Source organism: Eleutherodactylus coqui, chromosome 9, assembly GCF_035609145.1.
Source record: "Eleutherodactylus coqui strain aEleCoq1 chromosome 9, aEleCoq1.hap1, whole genome shotgun sequence".
NCBI lineage: Eukaryota > Metazoa > Chordata > Amphibia > Anura > Eleutherodactylidae > Eleutherodactylus > Eleutherodactylus coqui.
In genome coordinates, this window is record NC_089845.1 from 74581233 (window position 1) to 74605973 (window position 24741).

Below are 24741 nucleotides of genomic sequence, written 5' to 3' on the forward strand. Positions count from 1 at the left end.
AAATGCTAGTTATAGTAGATTTCCCCCTATATTTGAATCCAGGCTTAGACCCCCACTGAGCTGATAGTGATGTCTTATTGTCCCAGAAAAATCCTTTAATAAAATTATCACAGTAAGCAATTTGAACTGTGGTTTTCTAGAATCGTAATATGTTGAAAGAAACTGAAACAACATCAGATGGAGATGAAAGTGGTTTCTGTTTGACATATTAAAGAGGCATTCCCATCTCGGCTTTTCATAGCCAAGATGGGAATCCACTACTATAGGTTCTCGCTACTCAGCTGGTAACTACGAAAGCAGCCAAGCGCTTCAGCACAGTGCTGCTTGTGTAGCTCCAACTGAAGTGAATGGGAGTTACAGAAACAGAGTAGGACACTGTACTACACTGTTTTCGTAGCTCTCATTCACTTCAATAGGAGCTACACAAGCAGCACTGCACTGAAGCGCTCAGCTGTTTGTGGCAAATAGTCAGAAGCAAAGTGCTGGGTTTTCCCATCTCGGCCATGAAAAGCTGAGATGGGAATACCCATGATTCCGTACAGAGTTCCGTGTGAATGCCATTTTGGAAATTTAGTATGCAGAAGAGAAAAAAATTACTGTGGAAAAAGACCCTTACATGCATAATATTCCAGGTGGGTTATTCCAAAAACGTGATTACAACTAGTATCATGTAAATAAAGAAAAGTGGCAACATCCAATGGTGCAAAAAGTCTCAGTCTTTATTCTCCCATAACCACAGGAGACTTTTTGCACCATTGGATGCTGCCACTTGTCTTTAGTTACCTGACATACCTGTGGATGCGGTCCAGATCCGTGTGTGATCCCTGCCCATGTTTGGGAGTGTGGTGTGCTGCTTGTGACCTTGGTATACTACAACTAGTATCATATGACTCTCTGATTCACAAAAATGTTTTTAGCAATATGTTACTAGAATTTAGGTTAATTTTCTCTTGATTAACAACCCTTTATCCACGAGTTAAAACTGTCTCTATTAAGTAGTTCCTTCATATTACCTGACAGCTTTCTTATTCTTTCCATGTATATTTTTACGGTGTCTGAACACCACACAGTGTACTATATAGAAATGCTGGAGATTACATCATCACATTAGATCTGTATGTTTGGAGGAAGCTGCTGCTTTTATTTTGAGACGTATTCATCTTGAAGCTTTAGAAAAATAAGGTGTAATACTTGTTTTACCAGTGCAGAAGTTATGTTCTTCTTAAAGATGTGTGTATTTCTGTGCTAGGATTCACTAACTCAGGGACCCTAAAACCTTCACCCCCTTATCAGTGACTATTCTTTTAAGTGCAAATTATTCACACCCATGTCTATGCCTTGTCATAAGTATGTGTGTATAAATATACATGCCTCTTCGGATCCATTTCATTATGCCTTGATGAAGGACTGAGAGTAAAAGTCCGAAAGCTCGCATTAACATCATGTGTTTTTGTTAGCCATTAAAAGGTATCCTGTCTACACGATTACTTGGTTTCTCTCACTGAAAGCAATCACATGAAGTTATGTTCTACACATGACTCTCAGAGAACATCAGTCTGCTAAACATTAATATTGGCTGCAGCCTCTGCATATTTTTATAGCCAAACATTTTTGCGAAGTGTAGGTATTAAGAGATAATTAAAGCTATTCCAGTTGTATAAAACATGCTTAAATGAATGTTTTGACAGGAAAGATGTGTAATTTCCTTTGTTACTTTCCCTTTGCTGAGTGAGGATGTGCATTATCACTTAAGCACCTACACATATCCTGGTCTGCATTCCCACATGCAGTGCCAAATGGATTAGTTAGTGGAGAGAGTGACAAACTTCACTTGACCAAGTGTTTTATTAAAGTTGACTGTTTATTACAATTTTCATTCTCAGTAATAGCAGTTTAAACCAACCATATAACGTGTTGTTTGCAGACAAGTATACAAGGTAACAAACTGCCTTTGAAATTTTTCTTTCATTTCCAATAATTCTAGCAGGTTGTATCAAAAATACAATAAAAATGTTTATCTGAAAGGAATGTTGACTATACTTATAGAGAATTAGGAAAGTATAGGGACCTCAGGAAATGCATTCTTGGAAAACATGCAAAAAGCTAGAGCATTTAGTAATGGTAAAGTCCTATTCACACATCTTCCCTATCAGTTTGTAACTACATCATGATTATCTATGGTTAGCTAATAGTGATGTGCAAAGCTTTTGCATAGATAAGAGCCATGTAAATAATCCAGATGATTAAAGGAGATGTCTCGAGGAAGCAGTTAATTTTTTTTTTTGCCCAGTCCCCCCCATTAAACACACATTACAAAGCCCCCCTGTAAATGACATTTCTAGCTGGTTCGTACTTACCGTTCCAGCGTTTCAGCAAGTTATAAAAGTTTCCTCAAGATGGCCGCCGGCTCTTTCCCAGTCGCTCGCTGCAGCCCGACGTGCGCGCTCCCGAGACGCCGCCAGCTGTGTCTCCATGGCAACCGGACGCATCGCAGCCGCCGACCAGACGCCCCGCAGCCGCCGACCAGACAGCAGGTAACCGGCGCTAGCCCCCGGCTCCCCAGCGCTAGCTCCCCCGGCGCAGCGACAGCCCCCCCCATCGCAGCGACAGCCCCCCCGGCCTAGCGCTAGCTCCCCCGGCGCAGCGACAGCCCCCCCGGCCTAGCGCTAGCTCCCCCGGCCTAGCGCTAGCCCCCCCGGCCTAGCGCTAGCTCCCCCGGCGCAGCGACAGCCCCCCCGGCCTAGCGCTAGCTCCCCCGGCGCAGCGGCAGCCCCCCCGGCCTAGCGACAGCCCCCCCCATCGCAGCGACAGCCCCCCCGGCCTAGCGCTAGCTCCCCCGGCCTAGCGACAGCCCCCCCGGCGCAGCGGCAGCCCCCCCAGCGCAGCGGCAGCCCCCCCCCCCCCCGGCGCAGCCCGGCGCAGCGGCAGCCCCCCCCCCCGACCCATCACTTACCTGGGAGGCTTCTCGGGGCTGCTGGGCTGGGCTGGTCTTCTCCGCTGGGCAGCTCCAGTTTCTGCACCTTCCTCTAACAGAGGATGGTGCAGAATGGCCGCTTCAGCGCGCTCCCGAGCAGTGACAGCTCGTCTGCGCATGCGCAGAAGAGCTGTAGCGGGGAGCACACTGAAGCGGCTCGTGCTGAATGGAGAAGACCGGACTGCGCAAGCGCGTCTAAAAAAGCAAGCTGCCGGCGAATTTAGACGGAACCATGGAGACGAGGACGCTAGCAACGGAGCAGGTAAGTGGAATAACTTCTGTATGGCTCATATTTAATGCACAATGTACATTACAAAGTGCATTAATATGGCCATACGGAAGTGTATAACCCCACTTGGTTTCGCGAGACCACCCCTTTAAATACAATTTTCATTTTTGTGGAGAAGAGATCTATTTGCAGTGAATACTTGTAGTAGCTATTCTAGTGATCACACAATGGATGGGTTTTACTAGTGATTTGACATCTTCAAACAATCCCAACTATTTATTGTTATAAGAAAAGCTAGAGAAAGAAGTATGGCAAAATATATGTTTACACTCTGTCATGTCTACATTTTTCCTGCAAACTTTATATAAACTTTGTTACCATGTAGCGTGGCGTTTGGGTTGGCATCTCTATTTTTCATTCCAAGTTACTAGTTTATATAGTATTTTATTCCTACTCATTGCCAGTAAAATATCGACTTTTGTTTTCACAGTGTAAAAGGAGCAGATGCTGGCAATGGAATCCGAGTCTTTGTACCAGACATTGGGATGTTTATTGCCAGTTTGGCTACTTGGCTGTTTTGCAAGAAACTTGTCCAACAATCAGTGACTGAGGAAGATGCACAGTACAACACACAGTTTGTAAATGAAGAAATGGTAAGTAGAGATCTATCTCTAACTATGATATAAAGTCCAACTTTCTAGAATAGATTATATGCCTAAAAAGAATTAAAGATGTTTTCCAGGACATAAAAAAGGTTAAATGGTTTTACCCCTTTGCAATCCAATTTTAGATTCAGGGTGTCCTAGGAAGTTTTCTTTTCCTGCCATTATACAATGGCGCCACCTGAAGGCTAGAGCCAGTACTGCGGTATTGGACATGCTGGAGAGGCCCCCGACAACAGAGCGGCCAGTAATATACAGTAAGAATACCCTGCTGGACGTCTTCTGACATCGGAAGCTGTACAGCCTTCAATCAGAATGTCTTAAGAAGTCAGACAGTGGATAGGAAAGGGTTAAAATCAAGAAAAATTGAATGCTCACCTATCCTGGCTGCTCCCCGCCCGGCACTGCAGCCCCAGTTCCTGCTTCACAGAGCTCAGAAGGAGCGGCGGACGGTCATGGGATGTTCATTGTGCACATGACCACTCAGCCACTCCAAGCTTCAACAGTGATTCTTCCATAGCTGAAGCCTGAGAGTGGCTTAGTGGTCACATGCACAATGAACAGCATGTGATCGGCCGCCACTCCTTCTGGGTTTTGTATGGTGGGCTTCGGGGCTGCAACACTGGATACTAAGCCACTGGATTATGCCTCCCACCTACTGGAGTGAGATTGAACATTAATTTTGAGACTTTTTAAAAAGTCCAAAAACCTCACTCAGCTCAAGCCCCACCGCTTTTTCTAGATACTTTTGAAAAGTGTCTTGTGAGGCTCAAAAGCTCTTCTTTTTGGTACAAATCAGTAGTAATTTGTCTAAATTGATTTGCACAAACAAAAGGCCAACGTACACCAGAATTCTCTCACAACACCAGTAGTAAATGTGCCCCCCAATGTCCAGCCAGGAAGTGCTGTAAGTGTATGTCATAACCCTGCCCAGGCACAAAACATACTCCAGAGGCGCCAATCTTGGCCCTCATCCTAGCCTAATCCAGTGTTCTATAATCAACAGAGTGGCAAAGTATATCAGTTATTCAAATATTGTTTACAGAAACATCAGTGTAAAGTTTCCATTGACATATGATATAAAACTATAAGCTCACATAAAGACATTAGTATTTCTATGCACATTTGTAGAATTTTTAAATGGCCTTCTCCATGGAGGACTGTGCACATATTGCACCATAAATCATTGCTTGCTGAAGATATAACTTATTTTTTTCACTTGCAGCTGTGAAGTGAACTTTCTCCACCTCTATATCTTAAGAATTGCACTGTACTCATGGGCCTGGGATATTTTCCAGCTCAATTCACCTGCTTTACATTTCAAAATCCTAATAAAAGTGCCTGAGGGGAAGTGAGCTCCGAGTATGCAACCAATAGGGTGGTAATGACTTGGACGGAAGCCTGATATCTGGCAGAATGTTTCACTTCATGAAATACTGCATATTAAAAGTCTGCCTCAATGTAACACATAATTATCTTTACTGATTAAATACCCAGTTCTTCGAAACACATTCAGACCTAATGCATATGTTATATAGAAGTGTCCTGACTCTATTACTTACTACTTCCATATTTCACTTCAGTCTGATTGTACATTGAACTGCATCTACTTCAGAGGCTCTACTTATGTACTTGTGCATTTGTGACTATGTATGTAGTACCATTTTCCCCATTGTAGATTCATATGGAGGATACAGAAACTATGAAGGAATACGTATGGAATTAAGCAGAAAACAAAACATTGTTAAATAAACCAGAATATGTTTAATATCTTAGATTCTTCAAAGTAGCCCCCTTTTTCTTAATGACAGTTATGCATTCTCTCAGTCAGCTTTAGAAGCTAGTCATCTGAAGTGGTCTTTCAACAATATTGAAGGAGTTCACAGAGGTGCTGAGAATTTGTTTGGCTGCTTTTCATTCACCCTGTGGTCCAGCTCATGCCACTCCATTTTAATTGGGTTTAGTTGGGGTGATGTTATCTGATGCAGCACTCCACCACCCTCCTTGTTGGTCAAATAGCCCTTACATAGCCTGGAGGAGTGTTTGAAGTCATTGCCTTTTGCAAAACAAATGATGTTTCCACTAAATAGATGGGATAGCATGTTGCTGCAGAATGCTCTGTTAGCAATACTGGTTATGTGTGCCTTGAATTTTAGTAAATCACCAATAGTGTCACAACTAGACCATCACACCAGCAGTGGGGGCAGTGTGCCGCTCCATAGAAAAGGCAGGATTGAGGTGTTCACCCTGAGGTCTCCAGACACAAACACGGTCTTTGTCAGTGCCCAAACTAAGCCTGGATTAATTGCTGAAGATAACCCGGTTCCATTCTGTAGCATTACAGTTTTGTCATTCATGACAACACTGCAAACAAAGGCAATGGTGGGTGGATGTCAAAGAGCGTACATGTAATGGGCATCGTAAGACTAAATGTCTATTTGTCTCTAAATGGCAGACAATAAAACAGACGGAGCTGCTCATGCTTGTCGGATGATCAGACGATGGTCTGTCGAGGGCATCCTGAGCCCAGTTACTTTGTGTGTATTCACTCATGCATCCACTGGTTCCAACACCTCCTAACAGTATAGTGAGAATAGCCCAGGTGGTGGGCAATTTGTGGATATGACCATCCAGCTTCTCACATTCCAGTGATGTTCTCCCTCTGAAACTCTGTTAACTGGGCAAAATCTCTTCAATTGCCTAGCAAAGATGTCTAGTGGTCAACAAGCAGAATAAGAGGTCACTACACACAGGTAGCCTATTAGAGCCTTCTTATAGGCCAATGGTGGAACCACTTTTAGGCCCTCAGTTGGCAAGACCATTCATCTAATCACACCACAACTCTAATCATTTGTAATATCTGCCTGAGATGTAACTATTTGCTGAATTTTGTAGCAAAACGACAACTGCTTCTAGGTGCTTGGTTTTTTGTAACTTAGTGTATATATGTATGTATATGGCAACCTTTAACTTGACACATAACTGCTTAATATGTTACATACACAGTTGCAGTAAATGTTAAGGGTTCTATAATGCCAGACTTAGAGACTGCTACTAATGTCATGATTTGCTGCTAATTTCCATGCTGCACCTGGATTTGTAACTTCAGCCTGATAATTAGCTGTAAATCACGCACGTTAGCGCTGCCTGCTACGGCTGGTGTAATATCACTGTAACTTGACTTTTTTTCTTAATTAAAGTTGTATTAAATATAATAGAAAAATGTACTACACAATGAATAGGCCACTATAAAATATATGGCAATACAATCTAATGTAGCTATTTGTGAAACAGGTGAGATATGAAATAAGCCATTTAAAATATGAAGACGTATTAACCTCAGAGAAGATGGAATAATAGAGGACAGTATGTCAACTTAAATGGTACATATAGCCTTAGGTAGTATGTTAATTACCTGTGAGCTATAATGAGAATTATAGAGATCACTGTTAAAAGGCTCCAGATACATTATAATTATATAACTTGCAAAAGATTGACAAGGGAGGAAAAGACAGACAATTACCTAAACACGAGGGTCAAGGGAGAGAAAGAAGTATAAAAGAGAAGAGAAAAATAAGAAAAAAAGAGAGGAAAATGAGAGAAACAAAGTATTCCTCAATAGGCTCTCTGTGATTGTGGTGAAAACTTATGCTAACCAATTGGCTATATCAATATTATCCTTGAATTCTATTTAGCTAAAGGAGGTTTGGTAGAATACATCCACTCTACCTTTGTCATCTGGTAAGGTATTTTCCACATGCTGGAGAAAATTTACCACTTTTACCTGTTCTACAGCAGTTGGTGTTATGGGTGATTTCACCGCTGAAAGGAGATTCCTTCATATACTTTCCTGATGTGGAAGATAGAGCCCCCAATAATAGGTAGTGATCAGAGGTGTAACTTGAAGATTTGAGGCCCCAATGCAAAATCGTGTAACAGGGCCCCCAACTATAATGCTTTATTCATACTACTAGGCTCCCTATATGGAGAAGACAGGCCTTATGGGCCCCCTAGGGGGCCTGAGCCCGGGTGCAACCGCACCCCCTGCATCCTCTATAGTCACGCCCCTGGTAGTGATGCTATTTGTGATGACGTTTTATGAGTGCTGCTGAACATTTGGATACGTGAAGTTTTAAATTTCTCCCAATAACTTGGTTGTAGTATAGAAAGATTTTTTCCCCTGTAAGGGTTTTGTAATTTATTTCTTGCACTGAGATAATAATTATTAGCGGAGAGAGTAGTCTATCGCAGAGAGTGTGTGAGTCAGCGGGGAGAATTGTAGTAGTAATTATTCAAATAGAGTAAGGGCTCTGCAGATATATTGGGTAGAGCCTAAAGAACCAATATAAGAGCATAGTTATTGAGAGAAATAAGGAAGAAGAGAGGAGAAAGCAGGGGAGGGGGAACAGAGAGACGGAATTATAACTGACAGCCCTAAAGGAAGGTTAATGCATCCTAAGTATTAGGTTAAAGTTTGCTTTACCTATATGTAAAGACGATGGTCTGGTATGCGAAATGTAGAACATAACCTTGGATACGCAGTACTAGTAGTGCTTCTATCATAAGTTTGTTAGTTTTACCATGAGAAGTAGTTGTGTGAAGTATTGGTATGTATCTAATGGGACACATTTAATTGCAGCAAGCCTCTCACTGGTATTAAAGTGGACTTGTCATTGATACTTATCTGACAGCAGCATGCAATAGGGGAAGGATAATGTGTTGGCTTATCTAATTTATGTGAGGGAAATGTACAGAAAGGTTGTAAGAAGCACTTCTACAGTGCAATAGACATACAGTTTTATAATTATTTTAATCACATTTCGTAGACTATAAAGAGCATATTTCTCATGCAAACTGGGCAAAAGTAGTGTATTATGTGTTTTTAATACATGACCATAAAAAGTATGCCAATGAAAATAAATACCTAGATTTACATTAGCTGCATGTTATGGTCCACAAAACATGGGCAAAATAAAGACTAAAAATACACTTGAATGAAACCGGCCTTAGCGGCCTGCAGACGGCCGGGTCGGACCCCACTGCGAGAATTCTCACAACGGGATCCGACCCGCGTCCCTGCAGGGACCAGTGCAGCTCTCACCTGCTCCCGTGGCTCCGGCTCTGTGATGTGCCAGCTGCTGCCAACCAGTGCATGCGCAGAGCGGAGCCGGCCCGGCACTACTAAAATTTCTGTGGGGGCCTCTGCGAGACCCGCACAAAAATAGTAGGACATGCCGCAATTTGTTTTCCGCGTGTATTTTCATGCGGACAAATCGCGGCCGTCTGCATAGGATTGTGTTTTGTAATGCAATCCTATGCAGGCGGGCACTGGCAGAAATTCTGCAGGAAATCCCACTGAGGAATTTCCGCCCGTGTGCAGGGGGCCTTAATGATGCAGAATACTGCTGTGTGACAGTGACCTTAATTTTAAAATACAAAATTTGGTTTTCAGATAGCAGCATCAAGTGCTATGGATCTTTGGAGTAGGAATTCTGAGATTAGGGTGAGCGAACCAAACTAGGTGAAGCCTGTTTTAAATTGAAGTTTGCTAAACGTTCGGTTCAACTTTAGCGCAGACCTGAGATAGTTTATCTGAGCTGAACCCACTAGAAGAAAATGACGAAGAAAAAGACGAAGAAGAAGGCAAAAAAGGAGGAAGAAGAAAACGTCTTCCTCTTTTTCATCGTCCTCCTCTTCCTCTCTTTCTTTCTCTCCTTCCTCTTTTGCCTCTTCTTCTGCTTTCTTCTTCTTTCTGCTTTTCTTGGACAATGTTATACACCAGTTTTAGGAACATTGCTAACTTTGCTAAAAATTACCACAGCGGAACCCACTAGAAGAAGAAGAGGAAAAGGAAAAAAAAGAAGTGAAAAAGAAGAAGTAGAAAAATATAAAAAACGTCTTCATATTCTTCTTTTTCTTTTTCTTCTGTGTTATACCCCAGTTTTAGAGGTGATGGTGAAGTTCCGGTTCGGTTTGAACTAATTCGGCCCAACCCAAACTTTTTGGCAAAATTTGGTGATCCAGCCTAACTCAACTCATGAAAGATTTGCTCATCACTAATGAGGATTATTGTTGCTGAATAGATTCTTTGTGGAAAATGATGGTATTTCTCTGCTTTGGTGTTTATACATATTTGATGAGACAGTTAAAGGCTGAATGTCAACAAAATTTCACAGTGATGACTAATACCAGTTTCTGGCCCCGTTGTGTAGCAGCAATAACAGCTGCAGTGCAGGCACCAGTGTTTTTCTGCCTGTAATGTATTGCTGTCTTGACATTTGCTTTGCTATACTATCTGGAGCACACACTTAGAAGTACACTTATTTTGTAGGTCCTTAATGTTTTTGTTTCTGTTAAGTAGATCATCTTTCACTTGTGATTTGTATGTTGTCTTCAGAGGTGTTTTTGGTGGTAAACTATTATTTTTTTAAATCAAGAAATAGAGTTGCAACTTTAACAGTGAATATAGATTATAATTATATTAATGCAGAGCTTTTCATAAACTGTTAGGCTTTATATTCTAAGTTGGTGTGCTGACATATGGTTCTCCATAGGGTACTGCATTATTAAAATATGCTTTTGGCAGAGAAGATCCCCTTCGTATGGCTTCTGATAAACCACGGTTAATTTTTTTTCCTTATGCCTTTTATGAAATTAGAGGCATAGAGAGGTACCTTTGGACCCTTGTAAATTTCTCAGTTGTATGAAGCCATAATATGCTAGTGTATATATCATGCACAACTCCAGTGGAAAACTACGAGGACTGTAACTGTGGAGTTGGAAGAAAAAGTTACTCGTGTTTACTAAATTTTTGCCTGTCATATTACACGTAAATAAAAATGCCAATATAACTATGCTTGATTTATCATATTAAACTCTTCAATTCAGGCAGAAGTGGGGAAAAACGACATGGATGATGCATTAATCTATGAAGAAGACTTTGATGAACATGATGGGATCGAAGAGGCAGAAGAAAGCGCAAAGTTAAAACTTCTCCGTAAAGTTGCCTCAATTGCCTCAAAACTTAAAGAATTTATTGGCAACATGATAGCCACTGCTGGAAAAGTAGTTGTTACAATTTTACTTGGTATAACAGGTTGGTATGAGATAGAATATGTTATATTTTTAAGGTATTGCTATACAGATAATGTATTAACAAATACTGTTACATGATGTACTTTTTAAGGGTGCTTTTACGCAGGACGGAATTGTTCCAGAACACACAGAGAGATATGCTGTGGAAATATGCAGCAAAAGCCATGTCTGAATGCAGATTTTGATGTGGAATTACCAGCAGAATTAGGACATTTTCAATCCGCCATCAAAATCCACACATTAGACATGCAGATTTTATTGCAGAATTTTCCACACAACAAGAAATTCTGCTGCTATTTATATCCTGCGTGAAAAGAACCTAAGGAAACTATATCATAAAATATATGTCCATGTAAACTGAAATCAGGTTACTAAAATACATTCATAACAGTGATTAGTTGGCAGAGTAGATTGCAAACTTAAAATCACAAAAATAAAGGAAAAACTACCCAAAGGCTAAAAAACCTTCTAACTTGATAATTAAAAAACATATAGACTTCCTTTAAACATACTCCTTTTCTTGGTGTTTTTTGTAGTATAAAAATGCAAAAAAATATCACAGGATTTCATGAATCCTGTGTTTTTTACATGAGTTTTTGTGGCATTTTTTGGTCACACTAAGGTATTTTTACTTTGCTTTTCTTCCTATAGGGAAGTCTGTGAATGCAAACAGAGCAATAGCCAGACCATGCTGTGATTCTGAAATGCCGTGGATCTAAATAACCAAAAGATGCACTGTTTGTAGTGCATGTCATCCTTCCATATTGACACAGAGCTAACGTCTGGATATGGCATTTTTTGCCACTCAAAAAATTGACAAAAAATGTCTGCTCAAAAAATCCAACAACGCAGCATTTTTGCAAAGAAACAGTATGAGCAACACCAACAATAGAGTGGATTCATATACAGGATTTTTTTTATAAGCCACAGTTTTGTTGTAGTTGTTCATGCAGTTTTTTTAAGCCAAGACCAGAAGTGGATCCAGCAGGAAGGAGACTTATATATATATATATATATCCTTTCCAAATTTCCTATTCCTGGTTTCGCCTCTATAAACTGCATCAAACACTGCCACAGCATACCTATGGTAAGTGTGAAATAATCCTAAAACCTACCTATATATGTCCCGTATGGGTTGAACACACTTCTAGCTTTGGCTAAAAAAATTGCATGAAAAACTACCTTAAAAATTGTATCTTTTTTTCGAGGGCCCAATGCTGATTTAGGCTTCGGTCACACGGGCGATTTATCGCGCGATTTGCGCATGCGCATGCAACCAGCGATTTTATAGAACCATTGCTTTGCAATGGTATCGGACGCATGGGCACTTTTTATGCGCTTGTCCGATAAATTATAGAACAGAAATCGCAGATCGCGCCTATCTGCGATCTGCGATTCCTTGTGTTCTGTATATGCGCTCAATGGGGCCGGCGGCAGCAGCGCCGACCCCATTGAGAACATATAGAAGACAAATCATTCTTCTCTGCCACAGCTGTAACAGCTGTGGCAGAGAAGAATGATGTTTGCCCATTGAATTCAATGGAGCCGACAATACAGCCGAGCCGGCTCCATTGAAAGCAATGGGCTGCCGGCGAGCGCGGGATGAATTTTCGGGAAGGGCTGTCATTCAATAGCTGAGAGCTGCCCCTGATTGGTCCCTGCGCTGAGCCAATCAGAGGCAGCACTCACTCACCCATTCATGAATGGGTGACTGAGAGCTGCCTCTGATTGGTGAGGGCTGTGACCAATCAGAGGCAGCCCATTCAGCAGGCGGGGATTTTAAATCCCCGGCTGCTGAATACTACACAGAGCAGTTCAGGTGAACTGCCGGCTGGCCGCGGCTGAACTCCGTCTGCGGGGACAAGGTGAATATATATATATTTTTTATTTTTACACATTTTGGGATGATTTTCAGGGAAGGGCTTATATTTTTAAGCCCTTCCCGAAAATTCATCCCGCGCTCGCCTGCAGCCCATTGCTTTCAATGGAGTCGGCTGTATTGCCGGCTCCATTGAATTCAATGGGCTGGACAGCGCTCCTGTGCTCCAGCCCGTTTCAAAGGAAACGCGGCTAGGAGCAGATTTTTCCGGCAATTTTTCGGCCCCGGTCATGCAATTTGCGGATGCGCATCCGTCATGCGATCCGCAAATCGCGGCAAAAAACGCCCGTCTGACCGAGGCCTAACACGTTTTAACTGTCTGTCACATTTATTCTCTGTCTGTGTCACTATCTAAAGGAACATGGTTACCGCAATTCAGAGAAATGTACCAATTTAATACAACAATAAATTATTAACCCTTTGCAATCCAATTTTGGATTTAGGGTTTCCTAGTGGGCTCTCTCTTTCTGCCATTATACAATGGCACCATCTGCTGGCTAGAGCCAGTACTGCGGTATGTGACATGCTGGAGTGGCCCCCAATCATAGAGAAGCCAGTGATATACAGTAAGAATACCCTGCCGGACGTGTTCTGACATCGGAAGCTGTACAGCCTTCAATCAGAATGTCTTCAGACTTCAGACAGGGGATTGGAAAGGGTTAAGGTGTTAGATTATGTATATGTTTGAAATTTGTTTCTTTCAAATGAATTAATAAATGTAATGTACGTCTTGGAACATCTGAGATTATGAAGTTGACATCCATCGTCAGGATATGGGCTTGCTGATCTCGTAGGTGGCAGCATTCACTTCTATGTAAAAGAAAAATATGCATTTGGCAGGAACTAGTGAACACAGACAAACATAAGGAGAAGGTTTTCCAGTAAAGAATAAGTGAATTAACTAGAGATGAGCGAATATACTCGTTTCGAGTAATTACTCGATCGAGCACCGCGATTTTCGAGTACTTCCGTACTCGGGTGAAAAGATTCGGGGGGCGCTAGGGGGCGGGGGGCGTGGCGGAGCGGGGGGGTAGCAGCGGGGAACAGGGGGGAGCCCTCTATCTCTCCCTCTCCCCCCCACTCCCCGCTGCAACCCCCCACTCACCCACGGCGCCCCCCGAATCTTTTCGCCCGAGTACGGAAGTACTCGAAAATCGCGACGCTCGGGCGAAAAAGGGGCGTGGCCGAGTAGGTTCGCTCATCTCTAGAAATAACACTTTAGCAATGAGAAAAAATATATTTCATTTTTATTTCCAATTTCCTAAATGCTCAGCAATTTGGTTTGAAGTGTTTTCTTCCATGAATACACTATGATAAACAATCTCATTAAATGTATCACAATCACATGTGGTGGCCGAATACACTGGCTATACATGCATACATGTTCACACTTGTGTGTTGAAGAACTGATAATTCTATCTTATTTAATACTAAATAGGTTTGAAAGAAATAGATTTGAAAGACTAACAACTAATGCTGATTTAACAATGGATCATTGACTCTAATGTTCTTTCTCAATAGAATCTGCTGTAGGCTTAAGCAAGCAATACAGTCTTATAGTTATAACAATTTAGCACTGTACTGTTCATCCAGGATGGCACCATAAGCCCCCTTTGATTAGTCTATTAGTCCCTTTTATGTCACGGATAATAAGATGAACAAACCCGAGTTTCCTCAGTATTTAAAGTCTATACTGTGACCTCTCTTAATAGTTTGACTGCCTCACACTGCTTGAGGAGCACTGTCCAATACACAACAGGATAAATCTAGTCAGAAACAGTTCCAAGCTCTACATTATGGTGGTCCACCACTTAGAAGTTAAAGTTCCATCTAAGTTGTTCTAAAGTGTGCACGCTGTACCCCTGGCTAAGAGACCGGTCTCTACTTACACTGGTTTAAGTCCAGCTGTTGGGCAACCACCAAAGGCGTCCTCTGTAGCGTTTACAGGTCCATGTGAGTGATGTATGGCATCATCGCTTTTTTTCTTTCCGTCAGCATCAACCGATCTTGTCCAAAAAAACTGGTAACCCACTATTCTAGGCTTTCTCATTGAGCAATTAGCAATCCTTCTCTGCCCTCAGCAGCTTCCTCTCAGCTCAGGTAGCTGCTTCCTTCTAACAGAGCTAATGGTTATCTACGAGTCTATTCACATGAGTGTATTAAATACATGCAGAATTGAAAAATGCAATATGCACTACTTTTATCGGTTTTCTGCCCATTAATGTCTATACAGAGTGCCTAAATAGAGATTCATCAGTATTGCATCAGTATTTAATCTGTATTTGAATTTATTGGTATTGCCCAGCAGAATATACTAAAAGTTAGAGAAAATGCTGATGCAATTTCATCTATAATAGGTCCATATTTTGGATCCATATTCTGGATGTTTTACAAATTGTATAGCATACCTGCCATGAGCATTGCATCCATACTACTGATCCGCAATATTGATTACTTTTTTAGGGACAAACAGAGAACAGAACAAGATAGGCCTTTTGAAATATGAATGCAATATTGATGACATACTGTATTTATGACAAATCTGTGCATCTGCATTGCATTGAACACTTTCCATAGACTGTATTTTCATACAAGAATGCTACATATTGTGTTTTTAAAATGCACATCAATTTTACATACCTATGTAAATAGCCATATTGAGTAATATTGGCTTTGTATTAAGGCTGATTTAGACACAACGATTTTCGCTCAAAAATCGCTCAAAGTCGTCTTTTGAGCGATAATAATCATTGTGTCTAACTACACTGACATCGTGCAGTTTTTGTTCAGGAATCGCTGATCGTTCTCTTTCAGCATGCTGAAGGAGCACAATCAGCCGTATCCAGGAGTTCACAGGGGAATACAGCTGATACTATTGTTTCAGCTGTATCCCACTCCCTGAACACACGCGGGGTATGAAGAACAGCGGTCCAGCTGTGTTCTCCATGCCCCGCTCGGAGCGCTCAGCTGTATAACAGCTGGGCGCTCCGAGCAGAGAACAGCTGGATTCAGGCCCTGCTTGTCTTTTGCATTCCCTGCTCGGAGCGCAAAGTGATCACTCAACGTTTGAGCGATCACCTTGTGCTTAAAGGCACACAACGATTTGCGCTCAAAAGTCGCTCAAAAGACATCTTTTAGCGATAATCGTTGTGTATAAACCAGGCTTAAAGACTAGTGGCAAATGACTGTTACTGTGAATTATTCCTAAGTGACTTGGATGCATCTCGCATCAGACAGCACATAGACACCCATCCATATGCTGACCGATATACACAGACAGTGCATATTCACATGCATTGCATGTCCTATTTCTAATCTATGAAAGAGACCAGGATAGGACATGACATAAGCTCTAATGGGGTGGCGTGTTGTCAGTGAATAACATGGACAGTACATGTGTGCCACCAGCTTTAGGCACCATAAAATATTAGCAGAAAACGAACTTGTAGAAAAGTGTCCTAACTAGAGATAGAGTATACAAAACAGGTGAGGAAGCCCTTTTAAAAAGTCTAAATGTTATCCTACTCTATCGTGGAGGGTAAGAGAGTTGGGTTCTAGCAATTGCTGAAAAGTTGATTACATTTTTACTGTAGGCATACAGTACATCTATTCTGTATTGTACTACTCCTGATTATAGTACTTAACGCCTCTTCTTTTGCTTCCTTCTAGGCATGATGTTGCCTTCATTGACCTCAGCTGTGTATTTCTTTGTATTTCTGGGGTTATGCACATGGTGGTCCTGTTGCCGAGTATTTGATCCGCTGATATTCAGCTGTCTATGTGTATTAATGGCCATATTTAGTGCAGGGCACTTGATTGGACTTTATCTGTACCAGTTTCAATTTTTTCAAGAGATCATTCCACCCGATGATTTTTATGCCAGGTAAGTTAAAATATTAATGAATTTTCTGTTTATGAGATCTTAAAGGGGTTTTTCCACTAAAGATGTGTAGATGGGCGACAAGTATCTCTTGGCGGGGGCGCCGACTGCTGGGGTCCAACCAGTGGGAACTTCAATGATTCTGAGAATGGTACACCATGAATACTCAATGTGAATGGAGCAGCATGTCCGCACTCTTGACCACCGCTCCATTTACTTTTATGAGACGGAAGGAGAAAGCGCAAGTGCATGAATTTCCCTTTGTCACATTGAAGTAAATAGAGCACTAGACACACATGCACACATGGGGCGATTGGAGTACACCATTCTCAAAATTGCTGGAGGTCCCCCAGTAAATGTATTTATTGGAAAAAACACTTAAATGTACTCAAAGGGCGTGGTCATAGAGGACAAACCCTGTCTATATGCCCTTTTAAGGCTTCATGCCCACGGCCAGGTCGGATTCCACCTGCGAAATATTGCAGCGGAATCAGCCCCTAGAGACCCTATATGCACCTCTCCAGATCTGTCGTGGGTGTCTTGCCGGGCAAGCCAGCACGCATGTGCAATGCAGCACATGACGTGCCAGTGCTGGGCTGTGATGCGGATATTCAAGGTACTTCTGCAGTGCTCACTGCGGAAGTATCGTGGGAAGGACGGCTTCCATTGTCTGCAGTTGAAGCCGCCCATGCAATTTTCCACACCGGATGGAACGTGCTGCGATTTTCCCCCGCGAGCGGAAAATCACAGTTGATTTCCACTCGTGGGCATGGGAGAATAGTTTACCACAGCAAGTCTAAGGATGGACATTGCTGCGGAATTCACGTTAGGTGTCTGACCGCGAATTCCGCAGCAATAATCCATCCGTGGGCATTCGGCCTAAGACATATGGTATAATATAGGGGGTTCACCATTTGAATTGTCCCCGTATAATGCTACATTTCATTATGGCCTTTGAAGGGGAAATCACTGCCCCAAGCCATTTCAGCTAATTGTCAGGGGTGAGAGATTAAGGATTGACATTGATCTGAAAAGCATAATAAATTGTGCTTTTATTGGTGGTGTACCCCATGTGTTACTAAAGATATGCTTCAATAAAGATTGCAGTTTTAATTTCTGGTGCTGGAAACCTTTCTTTAATATTCCCTTTCTGTTATAATTAAACATGCAATTTTTGATGCAGTTCTTTTTAGTCACGGTAGATTCAAAAGAAAGGAGATTTACAAAGGAAATTCTTATAGTCCTCTTCTCTTTTAAATCCACTTCTGTGTTCAGCTCAGTAAACTGCATCTAAACAGCCTGTGTCAATCCGGTTTTAGGCCTTATTCACATAAGCGTTTTTACTTGGCTATTTTTCACGCTGCCTGAAAAGACAGGACCTATCTTTTCTTGAGCTATCTTTTGATGAAAAAGGCTGGAAGCTCCCATAGACTCCTACGTCCGGCGCTCAGAAAAGAAGACAGCCCTCGCTATTTAAGCTAGTAGAAGTCATTCTGAGGATTTCTGCCGGCTGAAAGGAATTCTGCGCTGCAGTGTATTTTTCCCGTGATAGGCCCGTGTGAATGAACGAGAAACCATGAATTAGGGGTTATTTATACGTTTTCACAGCCGGCCGATATACACTTCCATCTGAGCAGTCCCCCTCTTCCCTGCCCCTCACCAGCTTTTTGCCTCTCTCCTCCCCTCCAGCGGTTGCAATGGGAGTGGGCGTGATGGAGTAGAGCTAACCTCCCGCCCCTTGTCCATAGCCAGCAAATGGGAGTGGGCAGGACAGAGCGGAGCTTAGCTCCACCCCCTCTCATTGTAAATGCCGGAGTGGAGGAGAGAGGCAGAGAATCGGTGAGGGGGAGGGAAGGGAGGAACTGCTTAGATGGAAGCGTATATCTGCTTAGATGGAAGCGATATACGCTCATCTAAATAAGCCCTTAAGCTCAGGACTCGATCGTGGCTATTCTTCAAAGATCCTATTTTATGGTGCATTTGGGCGGCCGTAAAAACGCATACGCCTGTGTTAAAGAAGTCTTCTATATGGCAGTATTTTGGGGAGTGTTTTTCATCAGTATTTGTAATCCAAAATAGGAGTGAAGCATTTACTGAAAAAAAATGTATAATGGAAAGATTTTTATGTCTTCCTAGTTTTCGATCCACTCCCAGTTTTGGCTTACAAATACTGATACAAAATACTGCCATGTCAAAGAGGTCTTAACTGTGGTGAAATAATCACTTTGCTATTGCTCCTACTCTTATAGAATTGTCTCAAATTAGCAATCTCATGTTTAATTAAAAACTTCTGTCTGCTGCCGCTCAGCAGAGTCCTGCACAGAACACCATTCGGCTTCAGGAGATGGGTTGCTGATGAGGAGATGTTAATTAACTTGTGGCTTTGTTTAGTTTTTGCTAAATTGAGTAAGCAGGCTTCATTCATCCTGTGATTTCACTTTCCATCAGCCAGCAGTAATTGTAGAGGCTTATAACTTCCTGGCTGTTGCTACTGTAATTCTTTGAAGTAGGCATATTAATCACAAGAGAGCCTTTCATACACCAGAATTTGTGCATGAGACTTTCAAAATGCCATATACAACATATACAGCTGACTGCTGGACTACTATTTTAATGATTTACAATAGAGACGGACATTGCTCGCCAGACAATCAATACAATACTCTTTTAAAGAATCCACATTAACTTGCCTTCTGTAGTTAAAATGGAATGTAGCTTTACTCAAGCACAAATCCTTGGCCTCTTTCCAAATTAGTGCTGAGCCATGTAGAAAAGCTCATTGCTGTGCTGCGAATGTCACTGACCTTATGTGTACTTTGTAACATTTGCATGAATTTGCAATGAGTTCATGAATTAACGGTGTCCCCTACTGGGTCTGCTCTAAAAATACAAGGGGTTTTATAATTTTACCGTTGTGCAAATAGTTGATTGCACTATTTTTGCATTATTAGGGTGCAGTCAGACGAGAGTTGTTTACACATTGCTAAGCAACGTGTAAACCATGCTCCTGACATGAAGGAAAAGCTCACATGACCGGGCTGCTTCTAGCTCCGTGAAGCAGCCCGGTCACACATCCGTGGTGTGGGCAGGGTGCCTCCATGGCTCCCATAGGAGTCTATGGAAAGCACGCTGCTCCGCAGCGCACCACAGTGCTGACAAGCGATTGGGCATTTGCTGTCCTTTCTTTTTTAGTAGCGCAGGTTCTGCGCTTCTAAAAAGGATCCATGTGACCGCTTCCATAATAATCTATTGGTTCCTATAGCAGCATGATTTACACGCTGCTGTAGCAGCATGTAAACCACACTCGTCTGACTGTACCCTTAACCCCTTAAGGACATGGCCTATTTTGGGCTTAAGGACTCAACGATTTTTGGCGGATTTTCATCTCCATTTTTCAAAAGTCATAACTTTTTTATTTTTCCGTCGACGCGGCCGTTGTTTATCAGCTGTATTGTCTACCAAAATGTAGCTGCACAGATCATCATATTGACAGAAATATGAATACAGTAAAAAAAACTGCATATTTTACCTGGCTGAACTGTATCCAATATGGGTAAAAAATACAACATACTTCATATATCAGATACGGAGACAAATATAGTACCCTTATTATATGTTGCCATTATATATTGTGGTGTCAAATCTGCTTTAATTTGGAATGAGTTTAAATGTTACATCAATATAACGCGGCATGACATAAAAGGGAGGTCAAGTTACCCATTTGAACATGAGTCTAGTTTTATAAAATTAGGGAGCTGAATAGTCAGTAATGAAAGCAAGTTTTACTGTGGATCTATACACATATGAGATGCTGTGCAGCACGGTTGTCCACATTTGTTTGTACTTCTCTTATAGGTTGTTTGGTGTCACTTCGATAGTTCAAACCAACTGTTCAAGTACATGGAAATTCATAGCAAATCCAACAATAAGTTGGTACCACTATACCAACCCCGTCATGCTCTTAGTACTGTATTACACGCTGGCAACTCTGATACGTCTTTGGCTGCAAGAACCTGTCGTAAGTGTAACGTTTTATTAATTATTTATTTTTATTGATCCTTGCATTGGATGTTCTTGCTCTGAGGAAAACACATTAAAGAAACCACTTAAATACAACTGTATCAAACTCTTAATGGACCTATTTGTTTTCAGACTTATACAGTACTGTAAGTCAGTTAGCATTTTCACTTTGCCATTGATCTCTATTGATCATTGAGTTGTCCTGCCCTTGTACAGTCTAATTCTTGTTTCCTGTGCATTTCAGTGTTTTATCCAGCAAAGTGCCTAATCCCTTAACAAAGTAAATGCCTTCTCACAGTAAAGTGGGGGCAAATTGTTATTTATTCTCCAGATTAATTAAACAACACATTGAAGGCTCAAAGGGTGTTAGATCTCATGTTCACGCCCTTTAAATTGGCTCCCCTTTGCATGGAGCCATAATAGGGCTATCATTAAAAAATATATTATATTTTTATTATTATAAAAAAGCAGTAGATTAATAAAGGGTATTCAAAACTTTTGATTAGGAGAGCTTTTCAAAGAGCAAAAAATGCTATCACAAATTAAGGGCTCAGTCAAAGGAGCGTGTATTTCGTGCGCAAAAACATGCGCCGCTTGCATGTGCTGAAAATGTGTGACCGAAGCTAAAGGCGTATTTTACAATAGTGAGGTCACTCGATGTAATGATGCGCAGCGCGCACCTATAACTTAGTTCAGGTTCTATCTTTACGCGCAGCACGGAAATTACAGGCATGCATTCTAGCAACGCATGTCCTATCTTTTGTAGGTACCAGTATTTTGCATCTCTAAAAAACGGACATGTGAACACTTCATAGGAAACCATTGGCTCTACGGCATGCAAAATACACTCTTCTCTGACTGAGCCCTAAGAGCGAAACCACTTAGATGTAAAAGGCCTCATGTCCACTAGCTAAATGGAATTGCGGATTCCGCAGCGGATTTTGCCCATAAGGAATCATTGGTGTATGGCATTTTAAGGCCTCCTTCCCACGAACGGATTTCCACCGCGTAATTCGCGGCGGAAATCCGTTGTGTTGCCCGCAGCTATTAGGTTCTATGGAACCTAATAGCTCAGTGCTCACGGTGCGGAATTCCACCGCGGAATTCCGCACCGTGAAATCTTCTGTCCTCACCCGCGGCATGCTCTATTTGCAGTCAATGGAAGCCGTCCGTTCACGCTATCTTCTGCTGTAGCACAGCGGAAGATAGCGTGAAATTGCCCTACCACCGGCACGTCATATGACACGGCCGGCTGCGTCATGTGACGCGGTGGGCGTGTCATGTGACGTTTCCGGCGCATCACGCGCAGCGTCATGCGGGACCTGGGACACCGGATCCGCAGGTAAGTATGGGGTCTCTGGGGGGCGCCGTGACGGGCTCCGCCGCGGGAATTTCGCGGCGGAGCCCGTCACGGCCGTGTGCAGCCGGCCTAAAAGAATTGCGTTTTTCACGCGCGGGAGAAAAAATGCAGCATGCTCCATTCTGCGGCGGATTCTGCGCGGATCTGCAACTTTGCTATCACATTGATAGCAATGTGTGAGGATATCTGCATGCAAAAAAAATACCATTTAAAGCAAATCCGCACGGATTTTTCAAGTGGACATGAGGCCAAAGGGTAAATAAAAAGTAAAAAAAATGACAGTATTCTCATAATCTAATCACAACCTTTAACAAATCCCAGTCATCTATTAGAAAGGTCATAGAAGAGTACTGGCATATTTTATTGCATGATCCATTTTTAGCTAAATCTATTTCCCTGAAGCCCAAAATAACATATAGAAGAGCCAAAATACTCAAAAATGCATTAGCAGCAGACTAAAGAAACTTACAGAAAAACACTCTGTAGTGAAATCAGGACTCCCGAACATTGTTGGAGCATTCAAATGCAGTCATACAAAATGCAAGTGCTGCTTATTGATTACACATAATAAAAGTACCCTTAAAGGGGTTGTCTCGCGGCAGCAAGTGGGGTTATACACTTCTGTATGGCCATATTAATGCACTTTGTAATATACATCGTGCATTAAATATGAGCCATACAGAAGTTATTCACTTACCTGCTCCGTTGCTGGCGTCCCCGTCGCCATGGACCCGTCTAATTCTGATGTCTTCTTGCTTTTTTAGACGCGCTTGCGCTGTGCGGTCTTTTTCCTGGTGAATGGGGCCGCTCGTGCCGGAGAGCTGGTCCTCGTAGCTCCGCCCCATCACGTGTACCGATTCCAGCCAATCAGGAGGCTGGAATCGGCAATGGACCGCACAGAGCCCACGGTGCACCATGGGAGAAGACCCGCGGTGCATCGTGGGTGAAGATCCCAGCGGCCATCTTGGTGAAGGAAGAAGAAGGAAGACGTCGCAGAGCGGGGATTCGGGTAAGTAATAAAAATTTTTTTTTTTCAACACATCCTTTGGGGTTGTCCTGCGCCGAACGGGGGGGCCTATGGAAAAAAAAAAACCCGTTTCGGCGCGAGGCAACCCCTTTAAGGACTCGTTCAGAGCGAGAAAACAGCGCTGCTATAGTCTTGAAGAGTGAACGGGCGACTTCCGGAAACTGACATGCGGCACGGAATTCAAATTCGTGACATGTCAGTTGTATCCCCGCTACCGCTGCGGGCTCTCTTCTCTCTATAGGGAGAGATTTCCGCAGCGGAATACAGGCAACAATCTTGTGGATTTCCCGTGTGGTCCCACTGCGGACATTCCGTTAGATTTCCATCCTGTGAGAACCCAGCCTTACACAATAGAATTAATCAACATAGAAGCAATGTGTCACGTGGGTTTAGGAAGCACAGTGTCTCACAACCAGCTGGATATGAATAAAGACTTTTGTTGTTCAGCACCATCACATCGCTCTCCTATCCTGTGTTTGTGCCTTAGACCTAGTTTTTTATACTCTTCATCCCACGCGTGAACGGAACCTTAGCAAAGTAAATATAGTTTTGTTCATCTCATTTCAAAACAATACATGTATTTATTTGTACCTTTTATTTATTTTCTAAATATTCATTGAGGAAAGATTTGCTAAGGTAGATTTGTGAGAATTCTAGCTAAATATGAGCCGAAAAACTCTAAGCCTGGGTTCCCACACAGCGGAATCCTGGCGGAAATCTCGCGGTTTGGCCGCAGCGAAAAACCGCGAGATTTCCGCCGGGAGAAGCGCTGCTTCAAAACCCGCAGCACTTAGCCGCGGGTTTTGAAGCGGTCCGGCTGCTCGCTCTTCCGCTGCGGCCGGCGCTCCCATAGAGGAGAGCGGGGCCGCAGCGGAGGAAGAAAAAGAATGAGCATGCTGCGGACGGCTAATCCACGCCACAGGGCCGGCTTCTGCCGGCTTTGCCGCGTCGGATTTGCCGTCCCGTGTGGACAAGATTTCTGAGAAATCTCGACCACATGGCTAGCTAACCCTGGGATTAGTGGCCTCAGGCGGATCTGCCGCGGCAAAATTCCAGACGGAATCCGCCCCATGTGAACCCAGCCTAAGACTAATCAGCAGATGAGAAGCTACCAGCCTATTACGGACCATGGGTCATGTTAACGTGACTATATGGGGTAAAAGGGGAGAAAAATAACTAAGACTCTGGCGCAACCTCTTGGTATACGTTGACTGTAGGCAAACAAAGTAGATTAAATTGGTCTTTTAAAAGAACCACCAGATAACACTTTTCAGAGTGCGCAGACCCCTTCACTAGGTAGCTGGATTATGTATTAGCGTGCCATTCTGTGTGATACAATTAGCCACCAATGGTCATCATTTTTTTCAAGCAAACTGATCCCTGAGGAGTTTGTGTTATCTGCACACTAGTACATAATCCAGCTGTCTGTTGAATAGGTCTCCGCACCATAGCCTTAGTTCTTTTTTATTTCTCTTTATCGCATATAGTTACATCAGTCTGACCAGTGGTCAGCCATTGTACTAGTCTGGCAGCCCCTCATCTGCTGATTAGTCTTCGGGCTCACTCATATGGGCAGCACATTGTGTATTTTGTTGCATATTTACGCAACCAAACT

The 24741-nt window shown here is 42.6% G+C and overlaps 1 protein-coding gene across 6 annotated transcripts in view; it reads left to right on the forward strand.

Moving 5' to 3' along the window:
• PIEZO2 (piezo type mechanosensitive ion channel component 2) overlaps nt 1-24741 on the forward strand; it is a 346396-nt gene that overhangs the window by 209314 nt on the left and 112341 nt on the right. For all 6 annotated transcript variants that reach the window (XM_066579538.1, XM_066579535.1, XM_066579540.1 and 3 more), the window contains exons 5-8: nt 3694-3856; nt 10754-10961; nt 16509-16722; nt 20575-20737. In XM_066579538.1, the coding sequence (XP_066435635.1) occupies nt 3694-3856; nt 10754-10961; nt 16509-16722; nt 20575-20737 (748 nt within the window). The remainder of the gene's footprint in view (nt 1-3693; nt 3857-10753; nt 10962-16508; nt 16723-20574; nt 20738-24741) is intronic.